The sequence below is a fragment of the Phytophthora cinnamomi genome (assembly GCF_018691715.1).
Source record: "Phytophthora cinnamomi strain GKB4 chromosome Unknown Contig38, whole genome shotgun sequence".
Taxonomy (NCBI): Eukaryota; Oomycota; class Peronosporomycetes; order Peronosporales; family Peronosporaceae; genus Phytophthora; species Phytophthora cinnamomi.
In genome coordinates this window covers 168,293-186,977 of record NW_027150971.1, presented here as the reverse complement: position 1 = coordinate 186,977, position 18,685 = coordinate 168,293, and the positions used below count along the sequence as shown (strand labels likewise).

Here is an 18,685-nt window from a genome sequence, read left to right as displayed (position 1 = left end):
CATCCCTGAGTCCCGTTGACACCACCACGCCGTGGATCGGGGCTTGATGGGGGAGCGATGGTCGACCTAGCCGATCGGCTGGCTGATGTCAGCCCGGCGACTGTACGTAGACAGGTTGGGGATTTCTTGTCAACGCGTCTAAGACTCTTACGACACGAGCGTGACGCAAGGGCTTTGAACCAAGACAAGCAAAAGGAAAATGCGGATGCGAGAGACAGAGGCAATGCTGGCAGTTATGAGGTCGGGGTCTTGGTGTTGCTCAATGCAAAGAACCTACCTACACATCCAGTGTCAGCCGTCTTCAAGAGGTAGTTACGCTCGTGCTTCATCGGACCATTCCAAGTCACGAGCACCTTGCCTAAGACCATGGAAGAGGGTTCATACCTCACCCGCAACGTGGGTCCAAACCGCTCGCTTCTCCAGCACTGCGACGTCATCAAAGCATCGACATAGACAGTGATTAACGTTGTCAACGTGTTCGTGGAGATCCTCATGGCGAAGATGGATTTGGCGATCCCCTCCCACATTCAGTGGTCGCCGATCCTGCGATGGTGCGCTCGCCTCCGGCACTGCCATACGAGCAAGAAAACGTCGTCTATCATGTAGAGCGCGTCCCGGCGAAGCGGCGGCGCCGGGGTAAAACCCGTACCTGGTACAGTGGCGAGGGTACCCGCTCTCAGAAAACTCGTGGTGGTTTGAGGTATCCCTCGCCAAGACTGCCCAGACGTCTTGGCCACTTGTGATCAGCTTGATCTTCAGCGCTCCGAGGGCTCGCGACCGGCACGTCGGTCGAGCCGCGCTTCCCAACAATAGCTCGGGAAGCTGCTGGGTCGGCTACATCGCTCAGGGGCTGATCCTGAGCCACAGCTCCCTCTCCCTCCCGATGAGGAGAAGTTTTTGTGCTCAGAGGAGCGTGGTGTGAACTGCACCTACCCGCGAATGAGACTAGATGCCAGCAGGCACGTGGCGCTTGGCGGGAAGCTTCGCGTACTCGAAGCGTAATCGGCCTTCAACGCGAACATCCACTTCACTAAGGCTTGCTCGACGATTTTCCATCGACGACAGAAGACGACTGCCCTCAGCCCAGAGCTCGAACTTAGCCTCATACTCTGTGGGGTCCTCGATCCGGTTGATAACTACAAGGACGTCTGTATCTGCGGCACGGAGTGGCACAGACCCTGTCGTCGCAGACGCTCGCGTTACTTCGCCACAGCAGTGGCCTCAGGAGTGAGAAGCCGCTCGCGAAGCGAGGTTCGCTACGCGACTTTGTCCGGCGTACGTACCGTAGGCCCACGGACGTACAACATCAACTTCTGCGTCGCCGTTTGACGCGCGGTCTCGACCGGATAGCGTGGCTGGAATTGGTACTCCCCGCGCCCGGTGGAGAGCAACGGCTGGAGCTCAGGGCGCTTAGAGCGCGGTGGCGGGTTCGCCTGCGCCACGAGGTGATCGGACTGAGTTTCGTCCAAGTCATTGATAGCGCCAAAACCATCTGTGGAGACGTCGAGGCTACGGCGTGGCGAGTATCACGGCTCGGTGGGCTCCCGTAGTTCGGCAAGGCCGAGAGAACAATACGGGAATACATTCGGAGTCCCCAATGGAGCTCACGGTTGTTGCGCCCAGCGCCCATCGCCACGGCGGATCCCGGAACTGCGCCGGAGGCTTAACGACGCGGCTGGGAGAGTGATTCGCCGCGGGTGTCCCATCCCCGTGCTGCAGCGATGTCGCGCGAGAAGCGCCGCCGCGGCTCGGTAAGCAAGGCGAAACGGGTGACCCACCCCCTCAATTCCGCAACCCGTGTGAGACTCCTCGTAGTCGTCGACGTAACCTCTTCAAAGCGCGCCATGAGCTCGTCGTTGGTCCGTATCGCGGTTGGGCCATCGCTCGACTAGATCTGGCCCTCTCGCAATGTGAGCCGTGATTGAGCCGATACGCCGAGAAGCACTGGTGCACCGAGAGCCTAAGAGGCGTCTGTGATGCCGGCACCGAGGTGGAAAGCGCCTAGGGCGATCACTAGCACGATGTGCTGTGGATCGAGGAGGGCTGCGCCCTGACATGGACGTGGTGCGCCGCTGTTGTTGTATGTGGTCGACCGACCAAAACGTATTATGACTGTGACGCATGCGTGGGCGCTCACCGCCGAGAAGGTTATCTGGGCCGTCCACGCGATGAAGATAGGCCAGCTTGAGAAAGGTTCTTGATGGAACAAGGTCCCACGGTTGATACCGTTACGCGTGAACACCACATGCCCACAGTTTGGTGGGGACGGTAACACAAGAGTTACCAGAAATTTACAGAATGTGGGACCCGTAGGAGTCGTGGGGTCCACATTTTAACCTAAATCAGCAGCGAAATCAGTAGGTGGCTTTACAGCCAGTGGGTATGCAAGATACTAGGGCTCAATATGCTAGATAGCGAGCGTTATACATTTACACCATGACAAAGAGAAACATATTTAGTTTGGAGTTGGCTTTTGGAGTCCATAAGGTGTATGACGGTACATTTCAATTTCGGCAGGAGCAGTCTCTCGAGCTGCTTTGGAGAGCACCTTTCTGCTCATATCGAGATCGAAACGGAGAGCTCTGCATATCGTAGCTGTTGAGACCGCAGTAGGTCTTCATAGCAAACTCTCTCAACTCCTCAATCTAAAACGTTTGATGGGTCTGTGCGTTCGCTTCTACAGCGGCAAGAACTTCCGGGGGCTAATGTGAGCTCGTCTACCTTGGATTGGGCTCATTGCCTACGCCCTTCTTGAGAAAAAGAGCGTACCAGCGGCGTGGGATCTCTTACTTCGTCTCAAATAGTTCCGAAACAGACGCACTTGGGACATCGTAGACGTACAAGTATGCCATAGCTCGCCAACGAAAGTAGTAGTTGTAGGCATAGTGAGGGTGGGATTTGTGGTGGGGTGTGAAGAAAGAATGCGAGAGTAAGTACGTGGTGGGGCGGCTTCGCTGAGGCTTTAACCCCTTGTAGATATACCGCTGAAAAGCGGCAAAAGTAGTTTAAAATCGAGCAGAGCTGCTGCTTTGTCCTACCCCTGACCTCATTTTAGGCTTTTATCCTCGATAAATCAAAGTACTTCGCTAGTCTGGAGGTCCTATCTCGGGATAAATAGCCTCTGGTTTGCCAAAGTCTTTGAAAACCACAATATTACTAAGCGTACGAATTTCAATACAGAAACTACAGGCATAAAATGTGCACTTTTTATCAGCGCACATGGTGTGTTTTCCGCTGGAGATGCGGAAACGATTTTTTCAGGAGTGGTGCTACCGGTAACTTGAACCCTCAAAGCCCAGGAGTTTCATGCGACCAAGTTAGAGTAGGCAGTAGATAAGTCAGATCAGTTGTAGGGGGCATTCGCAAACTTGCACTCTACCCAACACGCGCTAACGTTAGCCCAAGCTCAACCTCTTCGCCACACGAATGGCACCTTCGGCTACGCTTCAGGCGGTCAAGTACATGTTGCTGCTTCCAGAACGCTTGGAACACGCGATCGATGAGCCTTTATACGCCAAGGTCACACGTCGCATGCGGCCCGGCGTATCGTTGTGTGGTATACGCTCGGAGCGCGAGCGCAAGTGGAAGATCACCCAAGAACTAGCCCTGGAATGGGCCGTTCCAAAAGACGAAGTCGAGACCAATTCATCTCCGCTCATTCGGGCGCCAGTGATGATGTTCAACAACGACCAGTTGATTCGCGGTCAGGTGGTTGCGTGCAAAGGACAAGAAGTGTTGGTTAACACTGCCGAGGGAACCCATCGCGTCGCATAATCAAACGTTGTTCGATGGGCACCCGTCGTGGCAATTCTTCTCCGGAGTCTAACTTTCCCTGTAGCGGATTGGAGCTTACCCGAAATTTCCGGCATCCATCAGAAAATATTAGATCGCATACTGGGCACCAATGACACCACCGCCACCAACAATGTAAATGAAATATTGCGTGACATCATCAACAACGACATGTTTCCTGAGGCCAGCGATCCCGTAAAGTAGATCGACCCGAAGTCTGGATTAGAAGTGATTTTTCCCGTGCAGCATGCCGTCGACTATGCCTTCTTCAAGGACGGAGGAGCACGACCCATTCCCGAGTCCGTTGGACCCTCCTTTTGTACGCCACCGGAAGTGTCTAACCATCGGTCGCCAGTCCATACTGCACATACTGTTCGCAGGTTAACAACTCCCAACGCACTTCTCAGGACGAGCTCGAAAATCAGTTTGGAGCTGTGGCCCAGTCCAAGAGTGCTGATCCCAGCTCTGGGACTCGAGTGGTAGTCCAAGCAATGATTCCCCATGATGCTCTGGAAAAGTTCAATGAATATGCACCCCTGGAAGACCGAGTCAACTGATGAGAGCGTTTCATGTACTACGCCACCATGGCACCCTGGGATGAACGAACTCGGATTGTCCAGCTTTGCATGAGACTCTCAGGTTCTCTGAAAGATTGGTGTACTCAGCTCTCAGATGATGTCCACTCAGACTGGAAACAGCTTTCCCACGTTGTCAAGAAGGAATGGTGCCGCAGCATTGGTTCCAAGGCTGAGCGGTACTATGAGATGAGGATCCGAGACCGGGAGACCCCCAGAATGTTCTTCTACCGGCTCAACCGTGCTGCAAAGAAGGCCAACATCGCTTATCTGAAGCCAACCCCAGACCGTGAGGCGCATATTAGGCGCTTCATCAAAGCTGTGGGTGATTCTCGGCTGAGAACCACTCTGCAAGGTCAGAAATTTGACACCCTGAGCGAGTTGGAGGAGACTTTGAAACGTATTGAACCTCTGCAGCGAGATGAAAGCCGGGATGCTCAGCACATCTCAGACTGTGCAGTTTGGCAGATTTAAGCCTCAGCAACGACGAGCTGAGGGCCGGGTGTTCTTGGCTGATGGAGGAAATTTCGATTCAGATCTGAGACGACATGTCCATTTCAAGGATGACTCTGAGGTCCCCTCAGATAGTAAAGACGAGACCGAAACTGAGACCGGAGCATAGAATCTGAGCTCCAAAGAGGCACCGATGTCAGGGACGGAGATCACAGAACCATCTGAGCTCAGACGTACAACAGCTCTGCTGGATGAGGAGATTTACCGAGTTGCTGAGAAATTGGCTTGGAAGCCCAAATCCCAGCCCAGAAGTGATGGGTACCAGCATGCTGAGACTTGTGGAGAATGCGGCAGCAGCCACCATACTACGGAGAAATGCTGGAGCAAGCTCATCTGTGGACGTTGTCACGAAGAGGGTCACCCGACTCAGTTCTGGCGACGCCAACCATATTCCAAGTGCGGCGAATACCATCGCCGGGGTTTATGCGACATGCGATCGGCTCTGAAAGCAGTACAGGATGTCATCCGTGCTGGGGGTTCCATCAAGGGTCTCGCTCCTGAGGTAGTCCAAGCTCTATTGGACGGCCCGGAGTCTGAGATGCCGTTAAACCACTAGGCTCGCTGGTCTGGAACCAGTGCGAAGTCCCAAGCATGCTGCGCATATGCATATGTGGGCTTTGCCCTTCCATGTTGGCGCAGTAATAACCCCAAATGTATGTCTGCATCTGAGCAAGGATGTGTTTATTCCGTTGGAGCTGACCTCGAAGACCCAGACTCTGAGGCTGAGCTTGAGAACCATCTCGAGTTTGCCCTACTCCCAGGTCAAAGATATGGCTGGTGGAGCAATCACACTTTATTTGGTGAAAACCGGGCGGTGGCAAAGGTGCATGGTGCGATTTTCGATCACAGATTACAGATTATGTTGGATTCTGGGGCTACTACGACTTTTATGAGCTTAGACCTTGCACGCAGGATAAGGCTCAAGCTCAGCTGTGGTTACAGACTCAAAGTAACTGGGGTCGGGGAATGTCTCAGCACAAGCTAGGATAAGTAGACGCTCGGAACTCGGGTTGTTTACATCATGAATATCTGGGTTGGTAATGTTGGAGAAGGTGTTGACTGTCTTCTGGGAATTGTGGCGAGGCGGGTGAGCGCCTTTTGCCGCTCAGGTGTATAACACGATGCCACGGGGCCGCCCGTCCGGAGTATTACTCCTCCTTCCGGATTTCCCAATGGGGTCAGACTCCGAAAGCAGCACTAGGTGCTCCAAAACGGAGGTGGCGTGTGACCTTGTGAATCCCTGTAGGTGTCGTTTATCTTCGATAGAACGAACTTCACCTGGTGAGTTGTCTTCACAATGATAAGGTCTTGGGTGTAGAGCGCTTACGTTACTTCAAACGTAGGTCTGGGGTTGAGATCACAAGCAGATCCTTCCAGCCAAACCTTCAAAATCAGAGAGTTACTGTGCAAATATACAAATATACAGCCGCTACTTATTCTTTGGGGGGGGGCCTTGAGCGGGGGGCCCGTACACCGGTCTACTGGAGTTTCTTCCGGACCACCGGTCGAGTCCGAAAGCACCCTTCACTCACGCGCACCAGCTCCCGCAAGGAGATAATTAGCTCTAGGCGGAAGACTTTCCAAACGTTCAACTCCAAAAGGAGAACAACCTCCGGTCAGACAATATACAATCCTATCACACAGTAGTCAATCGATCGGATCCAGGGGTGACTACACACAACCTCCTAGAAACGCAGAAAATATGAAATGGGACCTCCGAACGAAGGACCAACAACTGGAATATGAAATAGGACAGGTCACTTCGGAGCGCGCGTCGCCCGATCACCGCCTAACTTGGTCTTAGCCTTTGGGAGAGTTCCACGGCGGTATTCGCGGTCACGACGCGTCCAAACGCAGGTCTCGTAGCTTAGGGACGCCGGCAGGGTTAATCCCTCCGGTCGAGGCTTGTTCCTCTCGCTCACTTGACAGCACACCTCGTCCCTGGGGACGGGGTTTTTCTTAGGCTTCTGTATCTACTATTCTCTCCGGAATCAGCTCTTTTATCTTGGTTTCACTATAGTCGGGGCGTGGCGTAATCACGTCGCGCGTCGAGCAGGTCATGGATAAGGCAGGAGTCTGATCCGTGCATAACACATCATGGTCGGTCGTCTTGGTCGGTCGTCTTGGTCGGTCGTCTTGGTCGGTCGTCTTGGTCGGTCGTCTTGGTCGGTCGTCTTGGTCGGTCGTTAACATCTTGGTTGGAGTATACTTGAAACTTGGAAGGTCTTTCTGGGTACAAATCAGGCTGGGACAGGGCGCGACCGGTCGCCCATCGAAGATCTTCGTCCAGAGCCTGGTGTCTGGAATCCTGCGTCCGGAGTCCGGAGACCAGTGAGTCTGGAGTTTGGCTTGACTTCACTATGGCGGGAGTTCGGACGATCTTGAGCAGTCTTCCTCGGCTCTCTGGCTGGACTTGCTTGAGCCTTCCTTCTCGCTTGTGCCTTCGCTCTTCTCTTGTGCTCTTCCGTCGCATGTCTTACGGGCCTGTCGCTGGCCGGGCCACTGAGCAGAGACTTGGGCTAATTTTTCTGGGGCCGTTTCGTGTCAGAATGGAGTTCATGAATGCTGCTGGGGTTCGCCTCTGTGCTCGTGAAGTCATGGTCCAACTCCCAGATGAGGAAAGTCTTTTCTTATTTGGAGAACCTGAGGTGGATTGTGGCGATGTGGGCTCCATAATCAGGGAATAGCCTCGCGGCTAGACCTCGATCTCAGACCACTCAACTCAGAATCTGAGATTAGATCTCAGATCCCAAGCTGGGTGAGGCGTGTGTTCCTCACTCTTGCAATCCATTGACTTGGTTCTTCCTAAGGCTACGCTGTGGGCCCAGACTTGCGTCGGCCACACCAGCTGCCTCCGAACTCGACAGTTCCCAGATGCCCCCAGACGAAGCTTGCTCCTTGCTTGGAAGGCCCTTGTACGCACGTGCTAAGTCCGCTGTACCCCGTTTTCTTGAATATAAACACGTTCACTCCACACACACTTAGTCCACTTCTCTTCTCAGGCTGGGCCTTAACAGCCTCCTCCTTGCTCAGCGACTCCGGCTTCGAGTCGCTTCCAGTCACGACACTTCCTCCGGCGGCTCAGACTGAGAGCCGCACAACGGTCTTCACTCGCCCCTCAGACCAGAGTGGCCCCGAGAGTTGGATCGGCCTGAGCCTGCCTTGATCCAGGGTTCTCGCTCTGTACCCTGGGACTTCCGTGCACCACGCCTTGATGTAGGTGACACAGCGAAGCTGGGAACCACTATCCCAGACTATTCGCGCCACACGGATACCACTAGCAACCTCAGAAACCACTATCCCACGTGTTGCTCTGCCGAAACCTCAGAGCGGAGCGCCTTCCGCCCGAAAATATGAAGCACCACCACCAGGAAAACAACCAGCAAGAAAAACCAGCAAAACCAATGTCCCTCGTGTGGAAATACAACAACGAAGGCAAACCGGGCCGAAACACGAAAAGGCTTGGTTGTTGAACTTGAATTTATTTGGAGTTAGCTGAGCTTGACCGTAGAACACTCGTAGCGACTCCACTTGACCTTGCGCGCGCCGCCGGGGGAAGGGACTTGGTCCCTGTGAAGCAACACGCCCGTCGGCGCAAGACGAACTCCGCAGCTTGCGGTCTTCGGGGCAAAACAAACTCTGATTATTATCATGCACATGCACATAAAAGGGCCTATCAAGTAAGGGTGCAAACATCTCCTGGGTACACCTTGAACAAGGGTGAGACACCCACTAAGCTACTGGCTTGGCGGCGCCCGTGAATGCGCGTCGCTGCCTTGGCGTCCTTCCATTGGCCTGTCTGGGTCAGTAATCACTTGATTACACTGATTACACCTGGGTTCAAATCTGTGATATCCTGATTACGCCAGGATCTTGTGGCCTGGATTGACCGGACTTGGTCTGTCATCACCTGATTACACTGATTACTCTGGGTACAAATCAGGTGTAATCCGGATGACGACAAGATCATGTGGCCCCCGTTGGCCCAAATTCATAGGCGACTGGTCAGGCCGAATCTTGTGTGCCTGACACCAGGGGCCGAAAAGCCGACCCTCCAGAGCGACCTTCCAAGCGGCAACCGCCAACTTCAAAGAGCAACTACCGCAGCTCCCAGACCGGCAATGTAGCCATCGCTTGTGTACCCACTTCATATGCGAGACCACGAAGTCGCACTTCAGGCCCTGCAGGCACGCCGTAGGCTCTTAGTCACGTCCTAGGCTCGGAGCGTCAGCTGTCTTTCACCATTTTCCACTTAACCTCACGAACATCGTGCATCCAGACACCAACTTGCGCCCACAATCACCGTGTCTCAGTTTTGGCGCGAGTTGAGGGACTGCCGGGCTGAAAACCTGAGCTGGGAGCAAAGATACGATGTTGATTCCATATCCCGGCTGTCCAACCAATTTGACATGTCTCAATTCTGGCTCGAATTCTGGGACTCTGAGGCTGGGAATCTGAGCTGGGGGCAAAATTACGATGTTAACTCCATATCTCAGCTGTGGCACCCCAGAGCCGAGATGAAATCAGACGCCGCACGCCACGACCTCTTCCCAGACCCCAGACTGCACATCTCAGGGTCTGGTGCACAGGCACACCCCAGACCGAACTCCAAATCACAAAGTCTCAGACTTTTGCCATCACTCTCAATTCTCAGAACCCCGGGCACTCCAAACTGTGAGGTCACCAATCTGAGATCTGAGGTCTGAGACTTAAGCAACCATGGGGCTCCAAATCACAGCTCCAGAAGGTCAGGGCTCAGTTCTCCGCCCAGAGTCCGACTCGAGGCCTGGAACCTCAGATCCGCGGCCTCTAGAGCGAATCTCAGACCTCAGACCCCAGACCGAATTCAAATCTCAGACCTGGGGGTCTGGATTCGCTGCAACTCGACGTTCACAGAGCTCAGTTTCCAGATGTAGTCAGTACAACTTGAAGTCTATACAAAGACCAGACTTGTGTCAAGAAATATCCACGTTTCAAGTGCCATGTGGCCGGTACGTGGTAGGGTTTGGGCTTCTGACCGATGGGACCTGGCCTAGAATTGGCTCGGACCTCGTCACAACCGTCCCTTATTCGCGCTGGGTTCAAAGAGATCATTCTCGAGTCGGCCCCAACGCACATAACCGGAAGATACCCACGCCCGCCCCGTCCCGGCCGCGAAATCGCATGCCGCGGCTCCCGGGCCCCGGGCCCAGCCATTTCACGAAGCGTCCGGAGTCACAGAACTTTACATTGCGGCGCTGGCACGCGCAGCACATTTTCCGGATTGCCGACGACCACGCGGACGACCAGCGGCTCCCCGCACCATCACAAGGTGGTGGCGGACAAGATGCAGGGTCGCGGTGCACTCCTGTCACTCCCGCAACCTCCGGCAGCTCGTCCACGGCGGTCAGCAGCACGTTCACGACCTCCTGCAGCATGCCTACGGTGATCAGCAGCGCGCACACCTTACCCGGGGCCACCACAGGCGCCTTCACGCCGACGACGGCCTCCGTGAGTGCATTCGCGCTGGCGGCGACCCCCTTGGGGATACCCACCGGCTCCAAGACGTCCTCGGCAGCCTCCAGCATGTCTCCAGCGACTCCGGTGTCAGCTTCCGCGGTCCAGCGTCCTTCACCGGCACTGCCAGCTTCGCGACCACCATCTGGCAGCACCACAAGCTCGTTCTCGTCGGTCACGCCCCCCTCGGCGTCCACGACACTAGCATCGGCGGGCACAACAGCCTTGACGCCACCGACATTATCGTAGACGCCTTCGGCAACGTCCCCGGCGGGTCCTCGGTGGTCATTCACGCTCTTCAGCCCCTCGCAGTGCCACTCGTCGCCCGTCCCGTCCACCATTCGGGTCCCCGCGACGATTGACTGTGGTGTAGTGCCACACAAAAAATTGGTGACCAGCAGGTGACCCGACACCGATTTCCGGTGACAGCAGCCTGGGCGAGCGAAGGCGTCGCAGAATGAGAGCGATGTGGTGTCTCAGAGTCAGAGCGATCACGGTACTGACCAGGTGTCACAGAATGAGAGCGGTATGCTGTGTCAGAGTGGGAGAGGTAATGGTAATTCCCGCAGTCGACGAAAGCGTTTCAAAGTCAGAGCGGTCTGGCGTTTCAAAGTGAGAGCGGATACAGTACTTCTCACTGAGGCAAGAAGTCAGTGGGATAGCAAGATAGCTACCTTGGGACTTAGTGAGGGGTCAGTTGAGTTACCAAACCCCTTCATCTCATTAGGTATTTGTATAGGACACAGGGAAAAGTAGGTTAGAGCCCTAACGGCTCTTCGGAGAGATAACAACAAACAGAGCAGAATTTTCCAACTCCAAGACAAGCGTACACTGTCCGGTAAGTCCCTGCGCGGGCTGGATTATGTCTGCCATCAGCACCCGAGAGGCATAGCTTGTAGGGTGTTGACAGGTAGCGCCAAGAGACAAGTCGGCCCGGGATGGACAAGGAACTCGCCGAGCGCGCCGAGGACAAGTCCCGCCGAGTCTGCGGGCCAGTACGCCGGATAGCCCGGGTGCCGTGACACTTCTAGCCGAGAAGCCTTTGCACTCGGTGGCCCGTAAAAGCGCTCGCGCGCCGTTGTCCATCCTTTGGTGGACGGCACGGGTTTGAGGAACGGGAGTCAGTGAGTTCAGCTGACTTCCGGAAGAACGACTGGCTTGGTTGCCTGGTCTCAGCGAGGACCGCCACCGCTGTCCCGGAAGGGCCGGACCGCTGGGGACGACCTAGCGCAGGCCAATAAGCGCCGACTAGCTCGGCGATTGTTGTGTCTGTGTGCAAGGACTAATTTGTGCGTTCTGCTACATCACAACTGGTGCCGCGACCCGAGAACACGGTGTGCGTGTTGTCGCAAGTACCAAGTAACCAAGTCAAGTGAGAACAAGTGAGCAGGATGGCCAAGGGATGGTCATCGCCGAGTCGAGGTAGTCCAACGCGAGGTCGATCACCGGCGGAGCGATCGAACTCGGCGAGTCCGCTGGATGCGCCCATGACGATGGATGCGGCCCGGACCGTTCCGTCCGAGGATGACGACGCTCGAGGCCAAGAAGATGAAGATGAGTATGAAGAGAAGGGGGAAGTCGACGAATATGTCAAGTCGACAGCTGAGTTACTCAGCGAAGTGGAGGAGTTGTCGCTCCAGATGAGTCGGATGGGAAATCCACGCCCTGTTGAGCACAGCCTCGCCGCCGAGTTGAACGCAAGTGCGGACGAAGCCGATGAAGATGATGACCAACGGGATGCTCAAAGGGAACGTCCGCCCCTTATTCCAAGAGCAACCCGGAACGCCGACACGCCGAGTAACAACAAGGTGCTCAGCCGACTCGGCGAGGAGATGAGAGTCCACTGTGAGTGGATGATGTTGTTTGCGCTGGTCGCGATGGCGCAGGCGAAGTGGCCGGTGCTGGGCCCCGAGCTGACTCAGCCAATCAACAGCACCAGTCTGGACCAACTCGTCGAAGACACGGCGCTGCTGCTGAAGTCGATGGGATATCGCACAAGCAGGCCCAACAGCTTGATGTTATCAGGCTGGGACGTTCGCCAAGCTGGGAGTGAGCTGACTCAGTGGAAATGCCGGCTGCGCGCTGAGTTCGGGTTGAAGCGGGCTCCAGGACCCAAGCAGACAATTGCCCAGCGGATCGCCGACTACGGTGAAGATCCAAGCAAAGTCCCTCTGCCCCGGACCCCGGAGACAAAGAAGACCGAGAAAGCTGAAAAGTTCCGGTCGACTGTGGGAACTCCGTACCTCGAGGACTCCCACATGTTGACCCCGAAGAAGGGCAAGCCGGGTCGTGGTTGCTATGACCATCTGTACGATCCCTGCGATGAAGCAGAACTCGGCGAAGACCCGTGGGATGACAGGGGTGATCCCGATGAGTCGGTGAAGGCGCAAATCCGCCGACTCAGTCATGACGGCGAGGAACAAGCTGACACCATGTGTCTGGAAGTGCGCACTCACTTCTCGCTCGACAAGATCGCCGAGTTCGAGGGCAAGCGATACCGTTCAGACGCGTCCTTGCAGTGGTTGAAACGTTTCATCTACGAGATGAAAGGGACTCGCCAACCTCAAAACTCGTGGTGTGAGCCATTCTCGCCGAGTCTCGGTCGAGCGGCTAAGAGCTGGTATCGCCAGCTGCCTAAGTAGACTCAACAGCGTTGGAACCTACTCAGCGGAGCGTTCCTCGAGTATTACTGCTCTCAGTTCGACCAGTCAGCGCAGAGCAGATACTACTCGGCTACACGCAACGAGAATGAGTCGATCTGCGATTTTCTCATCCGACTCAACGGATACGCCCGTACCGCAAAGAGCCAATACGAGAAGGGCGGTGCGGATGCGGCCGATCACGTTGAGCAGTTCCTGCTCAACTGCGGTGACGACGAAGTCATGAATTTGCTGTACCAGCTCCAACTCGCCGACATTCAGCGAGTGGAGCAGATTATCAGCAAGATGGTCCTTGGCGAAAAAGGGAAGAAGCAACGAGACCGTATGATCAACAGCCGAGGAAGCGAAACTCGACGGGGTGACAACACTCGGCGACATGACCGCCGAGAGACCCGCCGAGATGATCGACGCGTGCCGCGCCGAGATGATCGCCGAAGTCGTCGCGACGAGGGCCGAGACCGCCGAGTCAACGCGGTGGACGCGTTGGTGGAAGATTTGTACCACGGTTCCGACTCGCGCCTGTCGAGTCGGCGAGGCAGCGGATATGAGTCGTGGAGCAGCGAAGATGGCTACAGCAGCTTCAGCTACGCTGACTCCGACGAGAGCGAAGATCACGTGGACGCTGGAGCTGTGAGTGACCAGTCCTCAGGACGGGGCAACTCGGCGGAGCGGCGCAGGGGTGACCGCCTAGCTCGTCCAGAAGAGACGGGCGAGCGGCAACGTCCAGGTCGCCGAGATGATGCCCGTAACAGGCGGAGTTACGACCGCCGAGATCGCCGAGGCGAGTTTGGCGAACGCCCTCGCTATGGCCCGTGCGCAGTGTGCGGAAGCAACAGTCATTTCTGTCCCAGGCGATGCAAATTCCGCAAGCAAGTCCATGACGTGGGTCGTTGCGAGCTGTTCCAGCGACTCGAGAAGCTCACCAAGTTCGTCCGTACCTCTGTAGACAAGTCGGCGGTGCCCGCCGACCTCCACGATATCTACGAGCCGAAAGATTTAAACTAGGTGGCCCGCCAACTCCGACTGGGTTAGATAATATCGGGCTGCCACAGTCAGCTGAGCCGGCGTTTGAAGCGAACTTTGTGTTCGCTGTCGTCGGCAAGGTGCAACGGCCCGAGATGATGTATGGAGAAAGTGATGAATTGGAGTATGGAGCTGACGGACATGGACGTGAATTCGATTGGAACAATGAACTCGGCTACCCAGAGGAAAGCCGCCGAGCTATTACGAGTCTCACTGACTCGGCACCGACGACTTTGGGTTATGAGGGAAAGTGTAGTGGTTCTAACCTGACTCACTACTTTTGCTTACACGTTGCGCTACGTGTATGAGGAAGCGTAAGTACTTAGTAATTACTTAGATTAATTATATTTGAATACACAAATATAATTTAAATAAAATAAGACTCCAAGTGACTTAGAATAGGTAAAATGAGAACTGAATTGTTTGTGAATTGATCTTCCCCCTAAATCTGCTCAATCTGTTTATCATTTATGAAAGGGGTTGATAGCGGCTGGCTGTCAGAGCCCCGCCCATATGCACGTCTCGAATTGGTAGAAAGATGCTGCTTTCTACCAATAGGATCTTATGGTAGGTGTGGACCACTCATTGTGGTGGCCCACTTCAATGTATCCATTGGTGTGGCTTACACCAAGGTGAGGAAGTATCTAAAACTTTTAACAGATATCCTATCTGTTAAATTCACAAGTGGCTTGTAGCCACGTGTACGTGTAACCCCGTTACACCACCCCCCTAAGGTTAGACGCGCGGGGTCTCCGCACGTCAATCTTCGGAATTGACCATTCGTCAATTCTCCGCGTTTGGAGAAGAAATCCGCGCTCATTCAACGATGAGCGCGCCTCAAGAGAAGAAGACCCCGAAGTCGGTGGAGAGTCATCTCTCCATCGATGACTACTTCGAACGCCAGAAGGCGAAGTATGGCGACGTCGTCGACTTCGACGACGACGATGAAGACATGGAGGACGAGGAGGACTCGCCCTCTAAGCGCAAAGAATCAGTGTCGAGCGAATCGCTCGACCCTCATGCCAAGAACATTCGCCCGCGCGAAGGGGACGAATCGGACGCTTCGAGCTCAAAGCGTTCGCGTACTGAGAGCGATACCCCACTCGCCTCCGCTGGGGCTCTCAGTACTACGCGCGCTGCTGCTGCAGCGCGTGATATCAAAGCTCAAAGCTCTCCGCGCGCTGCGCCTGCAGCGCGCGATCCGTGGATGCCGTCCGCGTCCGAGATTACGGACCGGTATGGGAACTCGGTACCTCCGAATGAGGTACCGCTGTACGTATGCAGCGCCATCAAAGATGACGCTGTGGCTGCTGAGCTGCACTTTGATGCGGAAACGCATCAAAGGCGCGATTACTACATCGGACTCTTTCATGAGCTCCGATGGTTTCAAAGCAAGAAGACGTCTTGTCGCAGCAAAGTGCCCGAGTGGCAGGCACTTTGTCAAAGTTGGAACGCCTTTGTTGAAAACTTCAACAAGAGGCCGAGTGCTTACCGTGATCGGATTAAGCAAGCGCGTGATCGCTTCGAGACATACTCGAAGCGTGGAAAGCTGAAGCAACTTCATGTTGCTGCAGAGGAGGCAAATGTGCCGTGCGCTGTGCCCGAGGGCTTTCAGTGCACGAAGTGCTTCCCAGGCGCGGTCCGCTTGAGCGACCGCGACCTGAACGGGTACACGTCGTTCCGTGTGCTCGGTAGTCTCAAAGAGCTCCGTGCTAAGTTCTTAGCACGTGAGGGTTCGGGCGCTAGCGATGATCGCAGCGCTCGCACTACTTCCGCTGCGCCAGCGCGTAGTGCTCCTCGTACGCCCTCACCATTTCCGGAATGTCCTCCAGCAAGACGTTCCGCGGCTTCCATGTATCTCGATGGGGAGGAAATCCTCTCCAACGAATACGAAAACGAGCCCCTTGAGGGTTCGTTTTCGGGATACTATGGTCAACAATCCGCTCAACAACCCAGCGGGTTGAGCCGCGGGCGTCACGGATCGGCGGTGGCGGGGGTGGGAACACGCCCCGGGTATGATCAGCCCCGGGCTGATCAGTATGCGCCTCTCCACGACCGGGTGACCGCCGTGGAGCGTCTGCAGGGCGCTGAGTTCGCCGCCCTGAAACAAGAGCTGGCGAACCAGAAGGCCCAAGTCGCGGCGGTCTCGCAGACCGCCTCGAATATCCAGGTCGAGCTGGGGACCCAGATGAAGGGGTTGCTCCAGCGCGTCCGCGCGCTGGAGGAGAGGCTGCTCGTCGCCGAGGCGAAGTCCTCCGCTTCTGCCTCGGCTCCTGCCGAGGCTTCGGGTCAGCCGAGCTAGATGGCTCGTGCTGCAGGTATGGCTTCAGCCTTCCGACGTAAAAGGTCGGATGGAGGCGCATGCTAGACGGTATGTCTAGCGTGTAAGCGTTGCGGTGCCGTACCAACACAGTGAACAGCCCGATGAAGCGCGGAGCAAGCTTGCTTGCTCCGAAATCCGAAACTGTATGTCTAGGCAGGTTTTGTGTAGCTAACAAAACTAATGAACCAACTTTAAATTCATTTGTGTTGCCTCTGCCCGCATTGTCTGCGTTCAGCTTCTGTTGATCAACAGAAGCTGCTATTGTGTCTTGGACAAACCGAATTACGGCTTGTCTTTTGGTGATGAAACTGATTGCATCCGGGCTGAAGTCATTCAGCTCGCTCTCCGCTAGAGGCCCGGCCTCTGCGTGGTTCTTTGCGGTGTCTGCGCCCTGCGCAGACCCGTGGTCGTTGGCCTTGTTGTTGGGGGAGTCTGCGCCCTGCGCAGACTCATGTGGTTTGTCCATTGTTGCAGCTGACACTGTGCAAGTGTCGGCGGTTTTCTGCGGCTGCTGTATTGCAGTCGTAAATCCTCCCCCACTTAAAGTGGGAGCCATTACTCCGAGTAAACTCGGTAGACGGGGATGCCGCATGGCATTCACGTAGAACGGTGTATGCCCGGTCGAGGCATGCACTGAGTTGTTGATGGCAAACTCTGCCATCGATAAGCACTCGCTCCAGTATTGGAACGAGTGAGCGTAGCTCTTCAACATATCGACGAGCACGCGATTCACGCGCTCGGTTTGACCGTCCGTCTGCGGGTGATCCGCAGTCGACATGGAAAGCTGGCTCCCAAGAAGTGTAAACACTTCTCGCCACAGGTGCGCTGTGAAGCGCGGGTCTCTCTCCGACACGATGTCAGACGGCATGCCATGGTGTTTGAACACCATGTCGACGAGCAGACGGGCCGTCTGCTTCGCGGTCACCTCTGCTGGCACCGCAGCAAGATGGTACATCTTGCTGAAGCGGTCGACGAAGACCACAACACCGGTATTCCCTCCGCTGTCCGGGGGAAGACCAAAGATGAAGTCCAATGACATGGACTTCCAACACTCCGACGGAGTCGGTAGTGATTGTAATGGAGCCTGCGCAAACGGCGCAGGCTTTACGCGTTGGCACACCTCGCAAGCACGGACGTACTTGCGCACCCACTTGTACTGGTGGTGCCAGTAGAAGTCACGCGTGAGAAGGACGTATGTCTTCTCATGTTCGAGATGTCCCGCAGTCGGGGCATCGTGATACTCGTACGTGATCCTGAGTCTCAGGTCATGGTCATTCGGCACGACAACGCGGTCCGCGTTGTCGCCGACTGCATTATAAAGAAGCAGTCCATCGTGCACGCGAGAGCGGTGTGCACTCGCACGTAGGTGCTTGGGCAGCTTCTGACGCGCCTTGTCAGAAGGTGCTGTGCCATAGGCCAGCAAGAGCTTCGCGTCCGCGTCATGCGCGTACGCGGCCTTCACATCATCCAACAGGGACGATGTGGGTTTGCTTGATCGTATGACGTCAATGGTATTGACGTCAGCAGCTTCCGCGTAGTCCGGCCGACGTGATAACGCGTCGGCCACCACATTCAATCTTCTGGGTTTGTATTCGACCCGGAAGTTATACTCCGCAAAGAATGAGAGCCATCTCGCCATTCTCTGTGAAATGTGTGGTGACTTCACTGCAGTGCGCAGTGAAGCATGGTCGGTGTAGACCACAAATGGTCTACTTCCAAGCAAATACACTCGGAACTTTGCGAGTGCGTACTTCATGGCAAGGAGTTCCTTGTCATGCACCGGATAGTTGCGCTCAGCTGGCTTCAGCTGACGCGATTGGTAGTAGACGACACGATCATGGCCCTCGTGATCGTGCTGCATCAACGCGCATCCGATCGCGAAATCGGATGCGTCACACACTACGTGAAATGGACGATCTTGGTCAGCCACTGCCAAGATCGGTGCCTCAATCAAGCCCCGCTTGACTGCATTGAATGCTTTTTGGCAATCGGCTGTCCAATTCCACACAGCTTCCTTCTTGAGAAGCTGTGACAGCGGGCGGATCTTGCCCGCGCAATCCTCCACGTACTTGCACAAGTACGTGGCCAAGCCAAGGAACTGCCTCAGTTCCTTGACACTTGAAGGCGTAGGCCATTCATTGATCACTCTGACCTTTTCCGGGTCAGGGCGAACACCATTCTTCCCTACGAGATACCCGAGGACGGGTATCTCGCTCGCCCCGAAGATACACTTCTTCAGGTTCGCGTAGAGCTTATGCTTTCGCATAAGCTCAAGAAGCTTCCGGAGATGCACCCTGTGCATC

At 55.4% G+C, this 18,685-nt stretch overlaps 2 protein-coding genes across 2 annotated transcripts; one reads left to right on the top strand and one right to left on the bottom strand.

The window, feature by feature from the left end:
- Window positions 1–945: 945 nt before the first annotated feature.
- IUM83_03135 (uncharacterized protein) lies at window positions 946–10,717 on the bottom strand (the record flags this gene model as incomplete). Its single annotated transcript, XM_067927119.1, has 2 exons — window positions 946–1,154; window positions 10,183–10,717. The coding sequence occupies 2 exons, from the start codon at window positions 10,715–10,717 to the stop codon at window positions 946–948; spliced, it is 744 nt and encodes a 247-aa protein (XP_067791910.1).
- Window positions 10,718–11,767: 1,050 nt separating this feature from the next.
- Window positions 11,768–13,014, top strand: IUM83_03134 (uncharacterized protein; the record flags this gene model as incomplete). Its single annotated transcript, XM_067927118.1, has 2 exons — window positions 11,768–12,905; window positions 13,007–13,014. 2 exons carry the CDS (start codon window positions 11,768–11,770, stop codon window positions 13,012–13,014), a joined length of 1,146 nt encoding a protein of 381 aa, XP_067791893.1.
- Window positions 13,015–18,685: the final 5,671 nt, after the last annotated feature.